Genomic DNA, 22,468 nt, shown 5'->3' with positions numbered 1-22,468 from the left:
CCGCGTTTCCAGCGTCTGCACACCTACGGTCCCGGAGCCGCGCACCGACTGCCGCCGCTTTGTGGTGGGGGGGGCGGCCTGCGCTTGGAGTGCCTGCAGCCTCTTTGCTACCCAGCTCATCCTACCTGCACTGCCGCGTGGTGAGACAATTCCGGCTACCCCAGCTTATAGGGGAAAATATAATCCAGCCATTCGGGCATACCCCTCCCCTCTCCTTCCAGCACTTGAATAAGATGTGTAACTAAGGTGTACCCATATATGTTTAATGTGTTGTAATCACTCCTTTTGAACCTCCTGCCCCAAATTGCTTTGTTTTCCCCACAATAAACCTTGCTGTTGTTAGAAATTTAGTAAGCACTGAGCAAGTTATTCACTCAAAAAAGTCGGGACATAAGTTCCTGTATCCTCTGTGTGAGGCGATACCCACGTGTGGATCTCTCAGCAAATCCTGATAAGTTAATACACTCCAATAAGGAGATATAATAGGTCACGGATCGTGACACCACCTGACAAAAAAAGAAAAAAAAAAGGAAAAGATAAATTTAGGAATTGGCTCGTGACATATATTTTGTGAGAAATAATCTAGGAAACTGCGATGATTCCTTCTTTGTTAACTGTTTGCTGTGTGTTAGTGAATGGTCGTTCTTTAAAAAGGAAAAAAAAAGTAATTTGCAAGAATGAGGAGAAAACACCTTCACTTCCTATGACAAGCTTTTCCATTATGGGAAAAGGGAACTGACATTTTTTTCTCTTTTTTGTTTCCCATAAAGACCCAGAAGAGACAGTATGGAGTTTGCTGCAACCCAGAAACTACCTTGAGACTTCGTTTGTTTTACTAAAAAAAATATGGCCAGGGGCTGTCTTCTAGCTCAGAGGATGTATCCATATAACATTACCCTGAGGAGGGACCATGTTTAGTTGCAGACTAATAGTGTGTGGGAGAGTGTATGTATGTATCCTCTGGGGCAGGGCAAGAGGAGGTTATTTCAAAGTGGTAATTATGTGCCTGTGGCATTGAAGGCCATGGTTCATGTTTTCTTAGCAGGAAACTGAGAGTATATACTGAACACTATGGGATATGATGAGGTACAGATAAGCCTGTTGAGTGGTGCTGTAGGACTCGGGTGAAAATTTGATGCAGTCTTGTCCATCCAGTCTATTGGGAATGGTCCATGATGCTGGCTATCCCTTGAATCATGACTAGGCAGTGTCTCAGAGAGTGCTGGTAAATACCACCAGGAAGCACGTGAAGGCCTGTGCAGTAACTAAGTGGTTGTGAATCCAGTGAACAAGCTCTCCCTTGATCCTGCTTTATTTATCAGTAGGGATTTAGGCAGAGTGGCTGGCCTAAGAACAGCCTTGGAGGAAAATGCTCACATAGCAAAGTCATGGTAGGAAGAGAGAAAACTACACCAACTCTTCTTTTTTAATGCATTTCCAAGAACAGCTTTATGCTGTCTTTTTTCAAAAACTTCATGTTTCTTTTGGTATTTCTCAGTGCAAACATGCAGTATGGTTTTAGAACCATATGAGGGAATAGACATCCTCTTTGAATTGTGTAGCTGGCAGGCCAGTCTTTACAGTCTGCCAGTTGGTGCCATGACCTCTGCCAAGACCTTTATCACCAGGTTGCTCATGTATGACATCGGTGTGCTCCATACACCTTCACACCTGCACTAGATGTCATCCAGATCCTTGGAGGCCTAGTTATTGTCCAGGTTAATGTAGCCCTCCTCTACTACTGCTAGTTCCTAGAACAGTGTGTAGTCTTATTTTGTAAAACCAGTGTCTTATAAATGCTGTATTGGAATTTAATACAATCGCTTAATGATCTTTTTACGTAGTAGATTCATTTTAGCTGTTGAGATTAAAAAAATAAATAAGTCTGGAATTTCCAATTCATATTCATTTGTCCATCTTTGTAAGGTAAACTAGATTTTTATTATAATCTCATTAAAATCAACTGGAGCTTATAAGATTTCAGTGACTCTATTGATATGCTTTATTTTTAATTGTTTCACCAAGAAAAGATAAAAAATGTAGTCAGGTTTGGGTCATTAAACAGTTTCTACATCATTTGTGCCTTCATTATAGCATTTATTGAATTTCTTAAGTGTCACTTTTTTTGATTACTGAGTCCTAAATGGAAATAATTCCTAATGTCACATGGTTTTAAATAGACAATTAAATTTGATTCCTAAATAATATTAAAAACATAATTTATACTGGTAGTTTTTACTGAAGTACAATCTATGGGAAATATTAAGCAGCAACTGAAGATTTTCACTTAGACTCACAAATATCTGTTAGTAAGAACCTCTGTAAAGAATCGATTTATTTCACTAAAGAGTTGCTTCAAAGGTCTTCAGTACTTTATTCTTTGCAAGTCCTTTAACTAGCTGTGAGGTTTATCTATTCAGATCATAAACATACATTAATTTCACACTTTGACTGAAATTGATTTGACATCCCAACACCTCTGCCTGTTATGAAGTCAGCATATCCTCCAGAGCAGCCTTTTTACATTGCTCTCTGATTTTTTTAGCAATTTAGATAAAAGTGGTTTATTATTATTCAAGATCAAATAGTGGTGTATCTTGACATTGCTATGAAACTTGAAAAAAACCAATAGTTTGTAAACCAAAATATTGTCAAAAATAATTTTTAGGCTTTTTTCTATTAATTTGTTTATTTGTTGTATTTTTGTTAGTATATAAAAATAAGATCCATTCAGACTTTTGAGTGTGTGAATTGCTGAATTAGATTAACAAAAAGCTATAATGATCTCTAGTTTAGGTTTTTGTGTTTGTATGCTCTGTTTTGCATCTAAACACTTCAATGTACAATACTACTCAATTTTATGTTAATAGTAAAGAATTAATGACATTTACTAGAAAGCTGATCTAAAATGCACAGTCTTGATACTTTCTGAACATAACTCATAGAACATTGTACAGTGAAGTTTTGTAAGTGCAAAGAGTAGTGAACTATATCAAATGGGTTACTTGTGCAGATGAAGCTGTATAGGATGTGCTGACTTTAGGTGGAAAACATTAATGCAGTAATAGTGTATTTTCAGAAATGAATGAAATTTGGCAAGTAGTACAAATTACCTTCATTGTCTACAGATTTGGTCTATAATTAAACATTGCAGCTTTTAAAAATGTATTTTATGGCATTTTTAATAGCTTTGAGTTTAATTACAGACCGAACATCTACTCCCTTGTACTTTCCCTTCTCCTGTGGCTTTTCCAAGCCAGCATAGCCACAGCCAATCCTATATTGAGTAGGAAATTATGCACCCTTCATGGAAAGATTTTACAAGAGCAGTTTCTATAAAATTCACTTGTAGGCATGGAATTAGTAAAGTGTTCTGTAATGGTTTTTTCTTCTAGTGTTTATTTTTCCCTTCAATGTCCAAAGAATTACTTAGTGCTTAAGGAACTTCTAGAAGTCATAATAAATACGCTAGCAGAGTACTATTTACTTTGAATAAAAAAGCATTACAGTTACAACATACAATAAAGAAATGAAAGTTTTGCAGCTAATATAGCAATATCAATTGTGACATATGAAATCAATGTAGTCCATGACTTCTTGAAATACAGGTATAAACTGATTCCAGTCTGTATCTCTAGATATGCCTATTGATATGTTTTTGAAAGAGTATAGTCACAGTGAGTATATTTGAGTTTGTTTGGATACCAGGGAGTGGCATTAGCATGTATGCACTTGCATAGACTTTCTCACAGAAGTAAGAGTTCAAATACTTATAAAAATATTTGTAAAGCTTTTGGATTTTTCCTGTCATCAGCAGTACTCACCACATTTCCATCTATCTACATTAAATATTTCCAAGGTCTTGTATTTGTTGCTGCTTTTTTATTTTCAAACGTCTGTGTGACCTCTGCATGAAATAGTTAGCAAAAATGATTTTGTACAGTCACCTTTCTATGGAACATGGTAGAAACCTTGCATCTCTTAATGCTTCTAATCATGTTGTGTTAGTATGCTATAGAAAAGATTTCTGAGTTTTGGTTAGTAACTTTTCTGAAGCTTATTAATTTCTAGCTGAACTTTGGTGAAATCATGATTCGAAGTAGTATCATAAACAGTTGTGTCCAGTTCAAAATCTAATCCACTGCTTGGAACCACTGCCATAGGTTCCTTTTGTGCTGTTTTGCTAATAGTGTGTAGAGAAAGAGGTGGAATTTTAAATTATTTTAGCAAGCACTGGATGTCAAAGAAAACTTTATTTTAAATTTGGTGTTTAAACTTGGCATTCTCACAATATACTCAAGAAAAGTGGGCACAACATATTTGAAGGGATTTGTTTCTCATCTGCCAAGATTGCAATTTTATAAAATAAGCCGATTATACTTGGATCTTTTTGCTTCTCCATAGTATATGCATTTGGATGGAGTATTGGTGTGCTTTCACCAGAACACTTAACCTGATAGGAATGACATAAATATACTTTTTTTTTTTTTTTGTCCCCCTCCTTCTGCTATAAAAAAAAAACAAACAACACAAAAAAACCCAAAACAAAATACTATCTTTTTCAGCTTTTCCCACAATCTAACTCCAAAGCTAACATTTTTCATTTGAGCACTAACTATCTCTATAACCTGCACACTGATCTTAAAGCTCCATAATATCACACTCAGGATATCCCTTTAAATCCTCCATTTTGTTTGATGAAATTGGACTCATCAGTCCTGGTCTTTAAAGAGGAGAAACACTTATTGTAAGGTACAGAAATGGATACTCAAGGAAAAGAAAATGCTTCCATCTAAACATTAACTTTATTTTACAAAATTCTCAGCTGCTTGTAGGCTTCATGTTTGCTTTTTCCTTAGAAGAGTATGAAAAAAAGCGGTGCTCCTACTAAGCCAGGTTGCTCAAGGCCCTGTCCAACCTTGCCGTGACCTTTGTCACTGCCAGGGAGTGACGGGCAGTGGGCAACCTGTTCCAGCATCTCAGCACCCTCACAATGAAGAATTTCTTCCTAATGTCTAGCCTAAATCTACCCTCTTCCAATTCAGCCGTTCCCATTGTCCTATCACTACATGCCCTTGTAAAAAGTGCCTCCCCAGCTTTCCTATGATGCATAGTGCCTTACCAACTTCATCTGACAGTTCTCTCAGAAACTGTGCATGTGTCTCATAAGGTCCCATGGACTTGTGCACCTTCAGATTCCTTAGAAGGTCTTTAACCTGATCTACCCTTACTATGAGTGGTTCTTCTTTTTCCCAAGTTCTCTTCTGTACTTCCTATTTTCCACCATAATATGCTGACTTCCATTTTACAGGATATCTCTAACCTGAATAGGCTTCCTATACAGATGTTTCATGTTAGTTTTCCATCTATCAGACTCTAAGGTCATGTTTGTTTTTGATACAGAATACAGTAGGTTAAAAGCAACAAAAGCTAATCTACTGGATATGATCTGTGGCCTTTCTGATAATAGCAAGGACAAAACATTTCAGAGAAACTGTGAGACATCTCTTAGAATGCTGCTGAGAACTATATGACCTGTGAAGGAGGCCTTCTCTTTTTATAGGTGGAGACTGATAATAAATTGTACTATAAAATTTCTTTGAAGAAATTTACCAGAATAATGATAAAAGTGTAATCCTCTATAAAATTAATATGTAAGGCCGCACTGTTTTTAGCTTTAGGCCAACCTCATTTTAGTTTTAATAGCCACTTCTACAGTCCAATTATGTGCTATCTGAAATATTTTTTCTGTTACTTTTTATTTATAATTTTCACTTTCAGCAGTCGTTCCCATGTTCTACATACATTTCAAAGGCTGAACTGTTTACTTATGTAAACAATTACATTTTATTCTTCCTTAGATATTTGTACTCTGGGCTCTGTATATTTTAAAAGCAGCATTTCCTATTGAACAGAAACAACTTTCAATAGTCTGGTTCTTTATCCTAAATTGAAACTACTGCCATATAGTACTGTGTAATTTTGCAGCTGGTTAATTTTATAGACCACCATGGTTTCCAGTGAAGCAAGGAAAAGCATACTTCAGAGGAGTGCAGTATTATATTGGGATACCCAACTAAATTCTTGCTTCCATATTAAGTTACTTCTGCAGATCTTTTACAACTGTAATTTATAAATTTGCTCAGGAGTGGTATAACTATTGCTGATTCTGATTTCCATTTTTCTTGTGCTGGAGACTGTAAGAGCCAAGCTCTGCTTCCCTGCCACTGAAGAAGTACTTATGGTTTTAAATATTTACTGTGTACTTTAGTAGTGGCTTTGAAGCCACAATGCCCTGAAGACAGGGAAGAGCAAATGTGTAGATAGAAGTCATGTATGTTTAGCCCATTTGTAATTTGTCAATGTATAACTCATCCTCCTAACAAAAATGATGGACTTTGAGATACTTGCTTTGTCACATTACAGCTGCAGACTCTGTCTTTAAAGATGTTACTTCCCTCTCATAAAGCAGAATTTTAATGACATTGTCTGGGACTGAAATTTGAGTTCTAATCGTAGATAGAAAATACAGGGTCATAATGTGCTAATGGACCAAATAGGTTTTATTATTGAGATCAGTGGGAAGATCAGCTTAAAGTTTTATGGTGTACAATAAATAGTATGAGAGTTGGAATAATTAAAACACAATGTTTGTCATATTACAGTTTGTACTATATAACAGTATTTTATATGTCTCCTAAATTTAAGAAACTATTATGTAAGTGTCAGATTCCACTGTGTCAGGTATTATGACATAGGGAATAAGCATAAGGAATAAGAGGAAACAAACTAAGTTATTCATTTTCTTGTATTTGAAACATTAATTTCTTTGACCTGTCATACCTGAGTTTAGATGCTAAACCTAAAATGCCCTGTCTGACACAGAAATAAACTTCTAAACTGTTTTTAATATATTTATTTATTTATTTATTTTGTGGGTAAATGTATCAGCTCTCAGTTTTCCTTAACCTATCTTGAATATAGATAAGATTATAATTACAAAATATTGTCAATTTCATTATTTTAGCTTTTAAAGATATTGACTTCAACTTTCCCATAGACCTGAAGTTTATTTATGTATCTCTTCTTTGAAACAATGGATTATTGTGTAACCCAAATGTGTCTAAACACTTAAATTGCATTTATACATCTAAATTGTTTAAATGTGAAGATATTACTACAACTTTACTAGAAGAAGTTGTGTCTAGCTACAGATGTAGTGATTTGATTATGATTTGCTAATTGTCTAAGCTAGAATATTGGATAATGTGGATGAAAACATCAGGGCATTAAGAATTTCATTTTAACTTTTTATTGTTAAGTTAGTATGAAGGGGAAAAAAAGGTAAATTACTACCATGAATAATAAATTCAATACTAAAAAATATTATGTTATCTACTAAGTATTTTATTATTTATATAGTATACCTGGGTCAAAGTAATGCAAAGCCTTTTCATCAAAAATACTTCAATTGCAGCATGATGCCTTTCACACAACAGTCATAATACTTATTTAGATGCATAATATCACTTTAGAACTCCTATGTTTCTTCCTTTCAAAGAGAACACTACAACAGAACACATCTTTGATTAAATTCAGGGGGATATGATCTTTCTCGTCAGAAATAGAATCTTGTCATTCTTCCAACATCAAAGAGAGAATATTCCTTGAAACTGAGTAAATATTTCTAGTTTACAAACAAGATGAAAAGTCTCTTTCTGCAGACTACTGAAAGAGAGTACATGAAAGCCAGAACAATTGAATAAGATCAATGTTAAGATTTTGATAATCAGAGGAATCTGATGTTTGCAAACTTCATGAAGTTCACACAGCTCTAAGGGCTCAGATCAAAAAAAGGTCCAACACTGAATGAGTACACAGAATAATCCTAAAGGAACAAGGGTTTTATTTCCACACTTTAGGTAGGTTAGCATAGCTTATTTTCATGTTAGTCATTTTAAGAACCTTTTTCTGTCAATTAGTATTTCTTTAAGTGTTCAACATAGCTCCGACTGATTTAGCCAGAAGAATGCTTTCTTTTTAGCAAATGGATATACAGCCTCTTTGCAATTTATGAAGCAGAATAATTGGTGCATATATTGAAGTAACAGGCACAAGGCATCTCAACTGAATTTAGACATTGAAAAACTTGTTCTCTGAACAAGTGGAAGCCAGACAGGTACCAGAAAAGAGAATAAATAAAAAGCTTTGTTAAATCCCAGAGAACAGAAATATGTTGGGAATTGTTACACACCTGTACTACTCTAGATCTAGTTGTAAACAAATACTACTCTTTATGTGTGAATAGAAAACCCTGAATTTGACCCTCTCTGTCTTCCGTAAGTTTTGTTTTGTCATTAATGCATGTGACAGAAGCTAGCTCTTCAGTAAACAGAAATGTACAGGCAGTCTTGCATCTGACTTAATTGGCTTTGTTCCGTCACTCCCTCGTGAGAAAGTGAGTATTTCATACTGTGTTCTGCTGCTGGCAGAAGTTTTACATGTATTTATATTTTATGATACATTTTAACTGACACTACTACTAAAGTTTATATCTTTTTATGGGGAAGGGAAATTTTATCATCATAAACACTACAGACCTGCAATCAGTCTCTCTATGAGAAATTCACTCAGCTAAGATACAGCTGTTAGGGGTTTTGGTATTTTCAAATATTTTGGAAGGAGGTTGTCTAATGTATGCATTAATTAATTGTAATTTTCCTCCTGATACTCCTGCCTGAGACATAGCTGCCCTGATCTTCAAGACACAACAGATTTTTGGAAAAGAGTGTTTACAATCATTCTGATATGCTAGATTAGATATAGCTCTGCTATCGGCAGAGGAGATCAACTTTTAAAATGCAATTAAAATGTGCATTCTGATTTTATGTAGTTCCCTATTTTATGTGTTGGATGTGGAGCTGTGGATAGCTGGGAACACAGAGTTTTCCAGTGCTCCACTGTGGCAGTAGGAGTCAATGTCTCAGAAGAGCAGGCAGGTGAACTACATTAAAGCATTTATAAATACATTTAATTTTGCTTCTGTATTTATAAATACTATTTATTAGAACACTCTACTGGTGTTTTATTGTATTTCTGTACTTTTTGGAAGATGTTTTCATTCATTTGATACATTCTAGCTTTCTGGTAAGATAAATGGTGTAAAACAACTGACTCTGGAACTGCTTTGAATTTGTAGATGGAATTTTTACTCTTGATTTTCTCTTCAAGGTCTTATTTTAAGGTTACCGAGAAAAAAATCTATAGCTCTTTTTATCCTTATAAATAACCTCTTATTTTGTGAATACATGACATAACTTGCTGAACGTGCTTGTCAACAATCTGTTCACAACTGCTTTAAGAGTGTAAACATAGTGGATTGACTTTGCTATTATAAAAATACTATCCTGCATCTTAAAATTTCTGTTTCAGTTCAAGTGTCAAGATTTACACTTTTGCCTTGATTTACCATTAGTAGATTTCACTGTCTTTGACAGCAGACTTTTTAAATGGTGTTACATTATATTAGTGTATAATAGAATGTTTCAGATTTTGTCGCTTGGATTCGACTGGGAAACATTTGAATAGCAAGAACGTCATCACTGATTTCATTTGAGTGAAGTTTATGTCAATTTACTACAGTAGTAGAAACAATTTATAGAAACAGACGTGCATTGTTGATGTGTTTTTTTGTCGTTGTTTTTTTCTGGGCCAATGGAAATAAATAGAAAAACTGCCTTAAATTTTATGATGAAGAAATAGAGCCTTCATTTTTAAGGGACAACCAACTGTGTAGTAATTTGTAAGATTCTTCAGCATTTCTACCACAGGCAATTAATATTTACATTTATTTTCCTGATATTCCTGTTATTCATGAATCTCATTAGACTTGGAGTTTTTAATATTCTTATCTTGTATATGTACATTTAATATCTACAAATGAAATTATTAAATAACAAATGTCCTTGAGAATGTCTAGAAAATATAATCAATTTTAATCTTTTTTCAGTGTAGCTGGCAAAAAATTGTCTCTAATTTGAAGATTATGAGATTAAGAAACATTTCTTCAGTTTTGTTTTTCTTACGTTTTAGTGCTTAAAAGGAAATTAATTGGCATTATCAGTAATTTATATACTTCCATTCGTATTGCTAATAGCCTTATAAATGGAATTGCAGATGTGTGAGTTAAGATAGATTTTTTTTATTACTAGTACTTCATTACCAGAAGTAGGATGTATGTATGTGAATATTTCATTATCTTCAGCAATTCAGTTATGGAAGCTATTAGTTTGTGAAAAAAAAAAATAGATCCTAAGTCATCTTAGATGCACTTTTACGGCATGTACCTCTCCTTCAATTTCAAATGTAGATATTAGTTACAGGCATAATGCCAAATGTTTTATATTAATTTTTTATATTGTCATATAAATTGCTTGCGAATGTATTTTCCTAATTGTTACGTGTTTACCTATGTGTTTGATTTTTTTTATATTCAGAAATTGAGAAAGGAGGGTGCGGAGACCCTGGGATTCCATCATATGGAAAAAGGACTGGGAGCAGTTTTCTGCATGGAGACACACTTACCTTTGAATGTCAAGCAGCTTTTGAACTGGTGGGAGAAAGAACGATTACATGTCAACAAAACAATCAGTGGTCTGGCAACAAACCCAGCTGTGTTTGTAAGCATTATTTGTATTTTTTTCTGTACTATTTTTCTGACCTTAACCTCTTGCTTTTCTTAGCGTTTCTGACTAGCCAGCATGAAAGAATTTCAAAGGACCTTGAAGACTTTTTCAGTCACGTGTGTTTTTTTTTTTCGTTTGCTCAATAGTAGCTCATTTATGGGGAACGTCACGTAGGGCTGTTTTAGAATGTCCTTTTGCCTCATTTTATATTTAATTGAACTATTTAACACTCTTGATGTAAATGTGTGTTGAATTAGAATCTAAATGAGCAAATCCTAATAGCATATAAGTGTTCAAAAGATTCTGTGGCACATACACAATGATTCTGGCAGTGCAAAGCATTCTGCAGATCCACATGGGAAAAGACTGGATTTTTTTTCTAATATCCCAGTAAAGCATGTGGTTGTTTGTTTTGTTTTGTTGTTTGTTTTTTTGTTTGATTGCTAAATACACTTTAATGCATATTTCTTTGAGAAAGAAAAAAAAAAAAAAAAAAAAAAAAAAGACATTTAAATTTGGAGGATGCATTTTTATTTTAGAACAAAGCTGTCAGTTTTTCCAAATTCTGACACATCAGGCATTGTTTTTTGCTGTATTTTGAACTCTCTACATGCTTCCAGTAATCTCTTGCATGCACTGGTTCAGTCACTTAACCTCACTTGGGAAAATAAAAAGATGCAAGGCTGACATGTTATATTGAAGAAATGTTCTGATGGTTTAAAATATTTCCAGGTTACATATGTAGTAGTTTTAACATGTAGGTTTCAAGAGTATCCTTTCCCACAAGAACAGAAGATACAAAACCAAGAATTGACAGTGTTTATGGATAGTATATTGAGAATCTGTTGTTGTTTTCTTTAGTCTCATGTTTCTTCAACTTCACCACACCATCTGGAATTATTCTTTCTCCAAATTATCCTGAGGAGTATGGGAACAATATGAACTGTGTTTGGTTAATTATCTCAGAGCCAGGAAGCAGAATCCATCTGATTTTCAATGACTTTGATGTAGAACCTCAGTTTGACTACCTTACAGTGAAAGATGATGGGATTTCAGATTTACCACCTCTTGGCACTTTTTCTGGCAACGAGGTTCCTTCTCAGTTGGCTAGCAGTGGGCACATAGTGAGACTTGAATTTCAGTCGGATCACTCTACCACTGGAAGAGGATTTAATATCACTTACACAAGTAAGAACCTCTGCTTTTATTTGATGCCTAGTCTTAAAATCAAGCTGTCTTTCTTAATAAGAATGAAAACTAGAACATGTTTTTATTTATAATATAGAAGTAAATTATAATGTTTGTATAACTGCACTGCTTTCAGCTGTCTTCCTGGTATTCATTAGTTTATCTGAATCTTTATCATCTATTTATTTGAATTGTGAAACTGTTGAGGAATTCCTTGATTTAGGGTCTTTTATGTTGACACTGCATAAATGCAGAACATGTAATTAAATCTAGTTCATTCACAACAAAGCATCCAGTGCAAGTGATTTAATATACTTCTCAATTGAATAAGCAGGAATAAATTCACAAAGGTGTTAAGTTTAGATCCCAAACATAAAGATACCATTGCAAATAAGTACCTTCAATAAATTGTTGTCACAGTTTGACTCAGGTCCGACAACAATGCTCTCGATCCCCTCCCCCTCCCACCCAGGTAAGGAGGGAGAGAGAGAAAAAGAGAGAGACTTGGCTGGATTGAAAACTAAACTACACAGCTTTAATTAAACACTAATGAATGATACAAGAAAATATATACAATTATATACAGATATATTCAGGTATGGGCAAAAAGCCTCTCGCCTCCCCCCACCCCAGCAACTCCCACAGCACTTCCCTGGACGCCGGTCATGGACGGAAGAGAAGGGGAGAAGAAGGAGGAAGGATGTTGTCTTCTGTGATCTCTGACCTTCCTCTGAGCTTACGTAGATGTATGGAATGGAATATCTTTGGCCAATTTTGCTGTCTGTCTAACTCAGCCTCCTACGGGGGGGTCACAGATCTCCCCATAGTGTCTGAGCTGGCAGAGTGCAGGTGCAGCCTTGAAGCCTCAGTAGTTAGAAAAACATTCCACTGTCTTATCAGCCTAGCAGAACACACTGTTGCTAGTTACAAGAAAGCTTACTGAAGGAAAAAAAAAAATCAGTAAAAAGAAAAATTGGCTTCATCCTGGCTCAAACCAGGACACTCTGTGAATCTGCTTTGTTTTTGCATATTATCTTGCAGTTAGATGGTGTGGTATCTAAGAATATAAAACCCTAAAAATGCAAATCTGTTTTGGGATACACATAGTTGTTATGCCTGTGTTTCTTCTAGAGTCTAAGAACATAGCTGATCTCCTGCACAAGTCTTTGGTATAGCACTGCACTAATTTAAAATCATTCTTCTCTACGCTCTTACAATCACAGAATCACAGAATTGTTTGCTTGGAAAAGACCTTTCTGATCATCAGTTCCAACCATTAGCCTGTCAAACTGCCAAGTCCTCCACTACACCATGTCCATAAGAACCACATCTATATTATCTTTTAAATACCTCCAGACATGGTGACTTCACTGCTTCCCTGGGCATCCTGTTCCAGTGCCTGACAACCCTTTCAGTAAAAAATTTTTTCCTTATATCCAATCCAAACCTCACCTGCCACAACTTCAGGCCATTTCCTTTTGTTTTATCGCTTGTTACCTGGGAAAAGAGACCAACATCCACCTGGCTACAGCCTCCTCAAAGGTAATTGTAGAGAGCAATAATAAGGTCTCTCCTCAGCCTCCTTTTCTCCAGACCAAACATCCCTGTTCCCTCAGACACTCCTCTTAAGACTTGTTCTCTAGACTCTTCACCAGCTTCCCTGCCCTTCTCTGAAAACACACTCCAGCACTTTGGTGTCTTTCTTGTAGGGAGAGGCCCAAAACTAAACACAGTACTTGGTGTGGCTTCACCAGTGCTGAGTACAGGGGCACAGTCACTTCCCTAATCCTGCTGACCACACTATTTCTGATCCAAGCTAGGATGTAGTTGGTCTTCTTGGTCACCTGCACTCACTGTTGGCTCATATTCAGCTAGTTGTTGACCAATACCCCAGGTCATTTTCCCTGGGCATCTTTCCAGCCACCCTTTCATAAGCCTGTAGCACAGAGGTCCCCTAGCTTTACATGTACTCACACTGTTGCTGTTTACAACTCACTGATCCACAGGCTGGTGAGAACGCCCCCCATGAGATCACATATGCACATGGAGGTGTGGGTCCTTGTGCATTGCACCCTGTGTTGCCACCCCACTATATGGAGACAGATTGCTCTCTTTGTCCCACTGGGAGTTTGCTCTTTGTGGTCTAGGCAGTGGCCATAGTTTTTTAGCAATAGCCTGTATTTCTGCCAAATTAGCTGCAATATGAAACCACACTTCTCATTATGTTAGAGGCTAACAGCAGGCTTTTGTCCAGAGGGAAATGTAAGCAAAGAGTTCTTGTTGATCTAAGCCACACATAAATAAAAAGCTTCATAATTTTAACTATGCTGCATCTGTGTGAATATAATTGGATTTAATGCTACATTTTGATTGAGGAGCTTTCTGTACTTTCAATTAGATTGTAAACTTGTTACTTATCAAAGATACAATGTTTAAAGGGATGGTTATTATTATTATTACTATTTTTTGTTTTGTTATTATTATTACTATTCTTGTTATTGCTGCTATTATTAATATTAATCATAATATGTTCTCAGCCTTTGGTCAGAATGAGTGCCATGATCCAGGCATTCCTATAAATGGGAGACGTTTTGGAGACAGATTCCTTCTGGGCAGTTCTGTTTCCTTTCACTGTGATGATGGCTTTGTGAAGACCCAAGGCTCTGAATCCATAACATGTATTATGCAAGATGGAAATGTAGTATGGAGCTCTACAGTCCCACGTTGTGAAGGTAAGAGCACAGTCTTTTATTTGCATCTATAGGTTGAATAATGACACTATTTACATTTAGTTTAATTTTTATATTTCACACATAAGACTGCTTTAGCTGAAGTTATTAATTAATCTTATTTTAACATTCTTCCAGTCAAATGAGAAAGCAACAGAAACAAGATAGCTTCAAATAAATTAGCATTCTAAAAAATGAGTTGCTATTCTTTTCAGGTTGTGATTGTTACCATCATTATTGGGTAGTGAGTTACAGCTGTTACAGTAGTATTGGCTGTAGCATCCCAAAGAACATAATTATTTGCTACATAGAAACGTGAAATAAAGTTTCTATTTAAAAGTCCTCTTTAAGAATTTGTCCATTTAATTTTCTTAGCATGAAAGTTTACCTGAATTTCTTTATGTAACATATTAACATGCAGTACATTTTTTTTTCTGAGAAAGAGATGTGTAATTATCAGGTGAGGATTAACAGTCTTCTGGTTGATCTTGGTTTTAATATGACATAATTTAATTTTAGAAAAAAACACCATGGAATACATTTCATTCTTCATTAACTATACACATGTAATGTAAATGCTTTTCCTGGCCAGTCATTTTGCCCCAGAGATAATTCAGTGTATGTGTTTCGTAGTTTGCTTTTTCCTTCCACTTTCTTAAATCTGGAAGAACATTCCCAGAGACAAGTGCAAGTCCTGAATGAAATCAAATAGCTTTCTGAGTTCAGGGTTCTTTGGTTTTGGGTTTTTTTGTTAAAAACATTGGGAAAAACCTAGCAATATCAATTTACTACTCACAATTCATGGTACTATCCATTTCCATACGACATGGGAGGTTTGCTTGTCACTACTTTGAGAAATAGAAGAAATGTGACAAGATTTCTTGCAGTGCAATATGGAATTTGCACTCACTACTTGAGGGTAATACAAATGATATTAAGATAAATTTACCTGACATTGAAAGCCTTCCTGTTTTACACTGATCCATAGCCTTTAGTAAAATCTAACATCCCAAAGTCCTGTTTGATGCTATCTTTATTTTTAAGAGGCTCATATTCCCCAAAATTTGTTCAGTCATTCCTGTTGGTTTTTAATCCTGCAGCAAAGTTCTCTGATCCTCCTCTTAAAAATGCTTCCTGTCTAGCCCTGTTACTTTCATAGCCCTGTTGCAATACTTTTTCACAGTTTTATGGAGGAGGATCAAGTTAGAGAACATTTAAACAAATTTGACATACAGGAATGGTCCTGATGGGATTGCACCTGAGAATACTGAGGAAGCCAGCCAATAACATTACAAGGCCACTCTCAGTCAGCTTGTGAAGGTCATTTAACCTCCGGAAGTTCCTGAGGACTGGACAAAGACAAATTCGTGTCTTCAAGAAAGGAAAGAAGGAGGATCGGATCACCTTAATTGCTGGGAGCAGGGATGCAGTAATGTTCTTGGAAACCATTTCCAAACAACAAAGCACAAGATGGTGACTGGGAGCAGTCAGCATGGATTTGTGAAGGGGAAATCGTGCCTGACTAATCTGATAGCCTTCTGCAATGAGATGACTGGCCTGATGGAGGAGGGGAGAGTAATGGATATTTTTAATCTTAGTTTTAGTTAAGTGTTTCACACTGAGTCATGTAAGATTCTCATAAACAAACTGATGAAGCATAGGCTGGAGGAGTGAATGGTGAGATGGACTGAAAACTGAACGAACTGTTGGAGTCATGGGGTTGTGGTCAGTGGCATGAAGTCCAGCTAGAGGGTAGTCCATAGTGGTATAGCCCAGGGGTTATTACTGTGTTCAATACTGTTAAATATCTTCAGTAATGATCCGAATGCTGGAACAGAGAGCACTCTGAGCAAGACTACAGATGGTGGAAAATAGGGAGGAGTGGCTTACACCATATGCTTGCGTTGCTGTTCTCAGGGACCTTGACAGAAATGCCAGAGAATTAAGTTGAGAGGAAATACAGGTCCTTCCCCACTCCTCAGTACTGATTAGGCTATGCTGGGAGTGCTGTGTGCAGTCCAGGGATCCCCTGTAAAAGAGAGATGTAGACATACTTAAGTGAGTCCAGTGAAGGGCCACAAAGCTGTTTAAGGACTTGAAGCATCTGTCATACAAGAAGGAGCTGAGACAATTGGTGTTGTTGAAACCGGAGAAGAAGCTCAAAGCTCAGGATCAATCTTGTCAATGTGTATAAATACCTGATGTGATGGTGTGAAGAAGGTGGAGCCAAACTGAGTGATGTCCAATGACAGGATAAGAGGCAATGAACACAAATGAAAATAGAAGAAATTGTTTAAACGTTAAGAAAAAACTTTGACTGTGAGTGACCAAACACTGCAACAGATTGCTCAGAGACTCTGGGAGACTTTAGAGGGAGACCAAGTTCCTGATTGGTCCTGCACAATCTGCTGGATTGAGCAGGGGATAGACTAGATGATTTCCAGAGGTTCCTTCCAACTTCAGCTGTTCTATGATTCAGTGAAATATTTAGAAGTATCAGTTTCACTGAGCTGAGCGATTACTCAAAAAGGTATTAGATGACACAGTACAATGAAAATATAAATTACTTGTAACAAGTTGTCTGATATTTCCACGTAAATGTGGAATCATACTAGTTCTAAAAAATCTAGATGTAAAAAATTATTGTACATTCTTCTTAATGACATAATGTGCTTTTCAACAGAAGGAAGGCTGGCAGAATCAAGTGCCAATCTCTGTGTATGAAGATATGTACAGAGTAATAAGCTATGATAAGATACATTGCAGGACCTGTGATTCTGAAGAAAACAAAGTGCTCATAACGCAATGTAGAAAATTTAGTTGTGTTTTATATTAAACTTTTTAAAAATGCTTTTTTAATTCAATTTTTGTGAGTTCTTTGAAAATATGATAATGTATGAGAAATTCTGTGTATGATACAAGTATACTTTTTTTTTTCTTTCAGCACCATGTGGTGGACATTTGACAGCATCAAGTGGTGTTATCTTACCACCAGGGTGGCCAGGATATTATAAGGACTCACTTAATTGTGAATGGGTGATTGAAGCAAGACCAGGACATTCCATTAAGATCACTTTTGACAGGTGAGAATGTATGAACATAAATATTTGTTTCAACACTGAAGAAGAAAAATACTGTTTAAGAACTCAAACCAGAAAAAGAAATCATAATGCAACACTCACAGTACTATTCCTCAAGCAGAAAATTAAAATTTAACACTGTATTTACTTGGTCTTTATTTATGTTTTGAACAATTTACATTAAATGTCCACATCCTAGCACATAAATAAGGGTATCTTTTGGACTTTAAACTATTTTTTATTCAGGTACAACAATATATTGTTCCTGATGATAATGAGGTCTTACTACAATAGAGTATAATTTCCTAGGGAAAAAAAAAAATAATGAAAAATTATTTTAGTGTGGTGTGTTGGATACAATTTTTCCCATTAGGATTTTTTCTGGTGTAGCATATATTACACAGCAAGAAAAGTTCTTAATGCTTTAGGTGAGTAATTGGCTGATGGGTCAGGCTCAAAGAGTTAGAGTAAATGTGGTTACATCAGGCTGGCAACCAGTCACCAGTGCAGTTTCACAGGGCTTGAAGTTAGGGCCAGTGATCCTTAATGTCTTTAAATGATCTGGCTACATGAATCAAATGTACATTAAGTAAATTTGACAATGAGACTAAACTAGGAAGCATACTAGAGAGCATACCAGACATATGGAATTTCACAAGAGTAAGGATTCTCTCCATGAGATGGGGTAATCCTGGTCATACAGATAAACTAGAGGATGACAGGCTGAAGAAAAGCCCCACTGAAAGAGATCTTGGGATTTGGTTTGATGGCAAGTTGAATATGAGTCAACAGTGTGGCCTGGCAGCCCCATGACCTAGAGTTCATAAAGTGTAGCATAGCTAGCTGGTCAAGGAGGTGATTGTCCCACTCTGCACTGCACTGATGCAGCCCCACCTTGAGCACTGTGTGCAGTTTTGGCTGCCTCAGTGTAAGAACATCAAACTAATAGAGTGTGTCCAGAGGAGGGCAACCAGGATAGTGAAAGGTCTCAAGGGGAAGACTTACAAATGGCTGGGGTCCTTTGGTTTTTTCAGCCTAGAAAACTGAAGGCTGAGAAGGAGGTTCATTGCAGTCTACAAATTCTTTAAGGAGGGCAGTGGAGGCCAATGTGCTGATCTTCTCTCTCTGGTGACCAGAGACACGACATGAGGAAATGGAATAGAGCTGGGACAAGGGAAGTTCAGATTGAACATTAGGAAAATGTTCTTCCCTGGGAAGGTGGTCAGTCACTGGAACACGCTCCCCAGGGAAGTGGTTATGTACCATAACAAGTCTGTCAGAGTTCAAGGAACATCTGGACAACACTCTTAGTCATATGGTTCAGCTTTAGGTAGCCCTGCAAGGAGCAGGGAGTTGGCATTGATGATCCTTATGGGTCCCTTCCAAATTGAGACATTCTGTGATTCTAAGAGTTTATATTCTAGGAGTTCACTGTATATTACCATACTATAAGGTAACGCTGAGGATATCAGGGTTTTGTTTGGTTGGATACTCAAAGTTTTACCATCAGTACTGAAACAGAGGACAGGAAAGAAAAAATGTCTATACATCAGATTATAGTTAAAGGCAGAGTCTTAAACTTTATTTTAAAGTATTATCTAACTGAAATTATAATCCCAACTGATTTGCAAAAAATGTTATATCAGTGTGGACCTAAATTAGAGCTACTTGAATGTGCCGGAATTGTTTCCCTGTATAGTGTGCACATTTCTTTTGGAATAATAATCTGTTTGTCAAGGGGAAAAAAATTCAGCCTTGTCTACCTTAATGTGGAGGTAGGAGTGAACTGCAGCATGTTTAATCCTTTTGTGATTATTGTGACCAAAGTTCTTCAGTATCATTCAGCCTTCTATTTCTAAAAGCAGGAAAAAAAAAAAAAAATAATGAAGAGAAGGGGAGAAGAATTTTAAAGTGATTGTTACTGGATCAAATCAAAGATTTATCTTGCTCAACATTGTGTTCCTTGTGGGAACATAAAAGCAGAATCCGAGGGAAGAGTGTGAGGACTAGATAAATCTAGCTGCCAGTCCATTTTGCAGCTCAGGACATTCCTGAACTGAAAGGGATTTTTGTCTGAATATATCAGTCCCATTGATTTGCTTGTTTCTCTCTTGCACCCATGTAAACTTAACATTCACAACATTCTTCATTTTGGGGAACTCATTGGAATATCTGTCTGAGACTGAAATGCTATTGTTAAGGATGGCAGCATAGGCAAGGTGAACAGCAAGTCACCAGGACTAGACAGCATTCACCCAGGAGTTCTGAATTAATGAAAAGATGAGATGGCTGAACAATTGAAAGTTGTGTACTTTGACTGTAACTGCTCTTTTAAAACTGTGTTAATACCTATGTACTTCAGGAACCATGCCTTTAAGTCCTTCATGGAGATCTAAGGAACTGCCTACTGGATCCCCACTATGAAAACTAGTGGAAGCATGATTAATTATGCCTGGAGAAGAGCAGACTCTAGGGAAACCTTAAAGCAGCCTTCCAGTACCTGAAGTGGGCCTACAGGAAAACAAGGGCATGTAGTGATATGATGAGGGGAACGATTTCAAACTGAAATAAGGTAGACTTAGATTAGATACTAGGAAGAAATTCTTTACTGTGAGGATGGTGAGACATTGGAACAGGTTGCCCAGAGTAGTTCTGTATTCCCTCTTCCTGCCAGTACTGAAGGTCAGGTTGGATGGGGCCTTGAGTAACCTGGTTTAGTGGAAGGTGTCCCCACCCATACAGGAGGGTTGGAACTAGATGTTTTTTGAGGTCTCTTCCAACCCAAACCATTCTGTGATTCTACAATTCTGTAATTGTCCTACTTTTACTGGGACAGAATTCTAAAATAATTTTTCTTTTCAGAGAAACTGTAGTTTTGAGAGACTGCAGAGTCCTGATTCTGTGAGAAGAGATGAGATGTGTTGTTTCCTCTTCTAGACAGCTTTGATATGCAGGTTTCAGTAGGGACCAAGGATGAGTTCAAAATAGTTTTGAACCATGCAGGTGCAATGGGCTAAGAGGGGTGAAGCCCAGGGCAGCTGACCCAAATTGGCCAACCAAAGTATTCCATACCATGCACATCGGCCTCCCTATATATTGGAAAGTTTGCAGGGATGTTTTTTCATCTACCATGGCTGCCTTCCTAAGATGGTACCATATGTATTGTCAGTTGTCCCATGCCTGAGGCCTACTCCTCCCCTTGCTGTGACCATCATGTTCTTGCTGGAGTTGTCATGTTCGTGGTGTTGGCAGTCAGCCTGCACTGCCAGAAGTGCAGTGACTCTTATGCAGCTGGTGACTTTCATCTGGACCTGAGGATAACTTTGTGTCTTATATTAGATTTTGGGTTAGTATTAGTACATTATAGTTATTCTATTAAATCTATTTTCATTTCAACTTACACATCTTCTTTTCCTGATTCCCCCTCCTGGTGGGTTTGGGTGATAGAGCAACTGTTCAAACTGTGACAATGATATACTGAGGAAATGTCAACATGGCTGTTGTAAAAGAAATTCTATCTAAGAAACCTATAATTCTTTGATGGTGTCAGAAAGCATAGAAATATGATGGATACAGGTTTCCTGGGGTTTCAAAACCCAAGTTTTCTATTTTGTGCCTCACCCTGCACAGGGTTATTACAAAGCTAAGCATAATTTTAATACATTTAGCAGATGATAAAAGTCTCACAGTGGAATTTTGTGTTAGAGATCTGTGTTATGTTCAAAACTCTTCAGAATGTTCAGAAATTATCTTAAAAAGAAGAAAATTATACTACTACTAAATTACTCAGGATGTTAAAAATAAGGGATGACTTAAGAATTGCTGAAGATTCTTACAAGACTGGATGTCTGGGCAACAAAATTGCAAATCAAGTAAATGCAAAGTGAATCTTATAAGAATAGGAATTCCACCTTGATAAAAATAAAAAATAAAAATATGCATTTTCAACTTACACTAGTCACTGAGCTGCTAAAGTTTTCGTAACCCTTTGTCAAGAAATATGAATGAAAACTAACACATGCATAGAAGAATTTTGTGAACATGATTAAAAGCATGAAACATAATGTAGAGGAGAAGATTAAAATAGGTTTTATGTTTTATTTTCTTTTTATAACTGCATTAAGGCCAGGGACAAAGGAAAGAATTATCAATACTACAGAAAAATAGGAACTGCTTAAACAGTTTTCATGAAATTATCGTATTACTTCTTACAGCAATAAAAGGTTGTTTACTTTCATCTCATTCAGTAGAAAGTTCCAGAATTTCAAGTTGCTGATTTTTTGTTCTCATTAAAGACTTCATATATTATTGATGAGCTTATATTTACTTGCTAGATTTTAATTTATCATCAGAAGTCTGAGGTTCATGGACATTTTCCTAAATGCCATAAAAGCAAACAGTCATATTAGTTGAAAGAAACAGCATTTTAATTTTATAAATAGAAATGCATTGCCTGAAGTTGCAGATGTTTGGATGACTGACTATGACCCTAACAGTATGACCACTACATTTCTTTGGAAAGTAATGAGAAACGTAGGCTCCTGTGACATACTGTCCAGTTTAACAACTAAATTTACTGAATTTTAGGTAGATGCACAGGCATCTTCCATTAGCAGAATTCCAGAGCTTTGTCTTAAAACTGAACTGCAATGCATTGTATCAAGAACTTGGGAGTTCACCATGATACAAAGTTGAGCATTCACATCACTTATAATTTTTAAAGTCCAGAGACAGACAATTTATCTAGTCCAGCTTTATATCAGCATTATTGTGTGTCCTTTCCCTA

At 36.3% G+C, this 22,468-nt stretch overlaps 1 protein-coding gene across 1 annotated transcript in view; it reads left to right on the top strand.

The window, feature by feature from the left end:
* CSMD1 (CUB and Sushi multiple domains 1) overlaps positions 1-22,468 on the top strand; it is an 805,423-nt gene that overhangs the window by 548,915 nt on the left and 234,040 nt on the right. The window contains exons 13-16 of the mRNA XM_009999261.1: positions 10,497-10,679; positions 11,547-11,873; positions 14,411-14,605; positions 17,547-17,685. Of these exons, the coding sequence (XP_009997563.1) occupies positions 10,497-10,679; positions 11,547-11,873; positions 14,411-14,605; positions 17,547-17,685 (844 nt within the window). The remainder of the gene's footprint in view (positions 1-10,496; positions 10,680-11,546; positions 11,874-14,410; positions 14,606-17,546; positions 17,686-22,468) is intronic.

The sequence above is a fragment of the Chaetura pelagica genome, unplaced genomic scaffold (genome assembly GCF_000747805.2).
Source record: "Chaetura pelagica isolate M959 unplaced genomic scaffold, ChaPel_1.0 scaffold90, whole genome shotgun sequence".
NCBI classification, from domain to species: Eukaryota; Metazoa; Chordata; class Aves; order Apodiformes; family Apodidae; genus Chaetura; species Chaetura pelagica.
The sequence above is the reverse complement of the archived record's forward strand: the minus strand, read 5'-3'. Positions and strand labels throughout refer to the sequence as shown.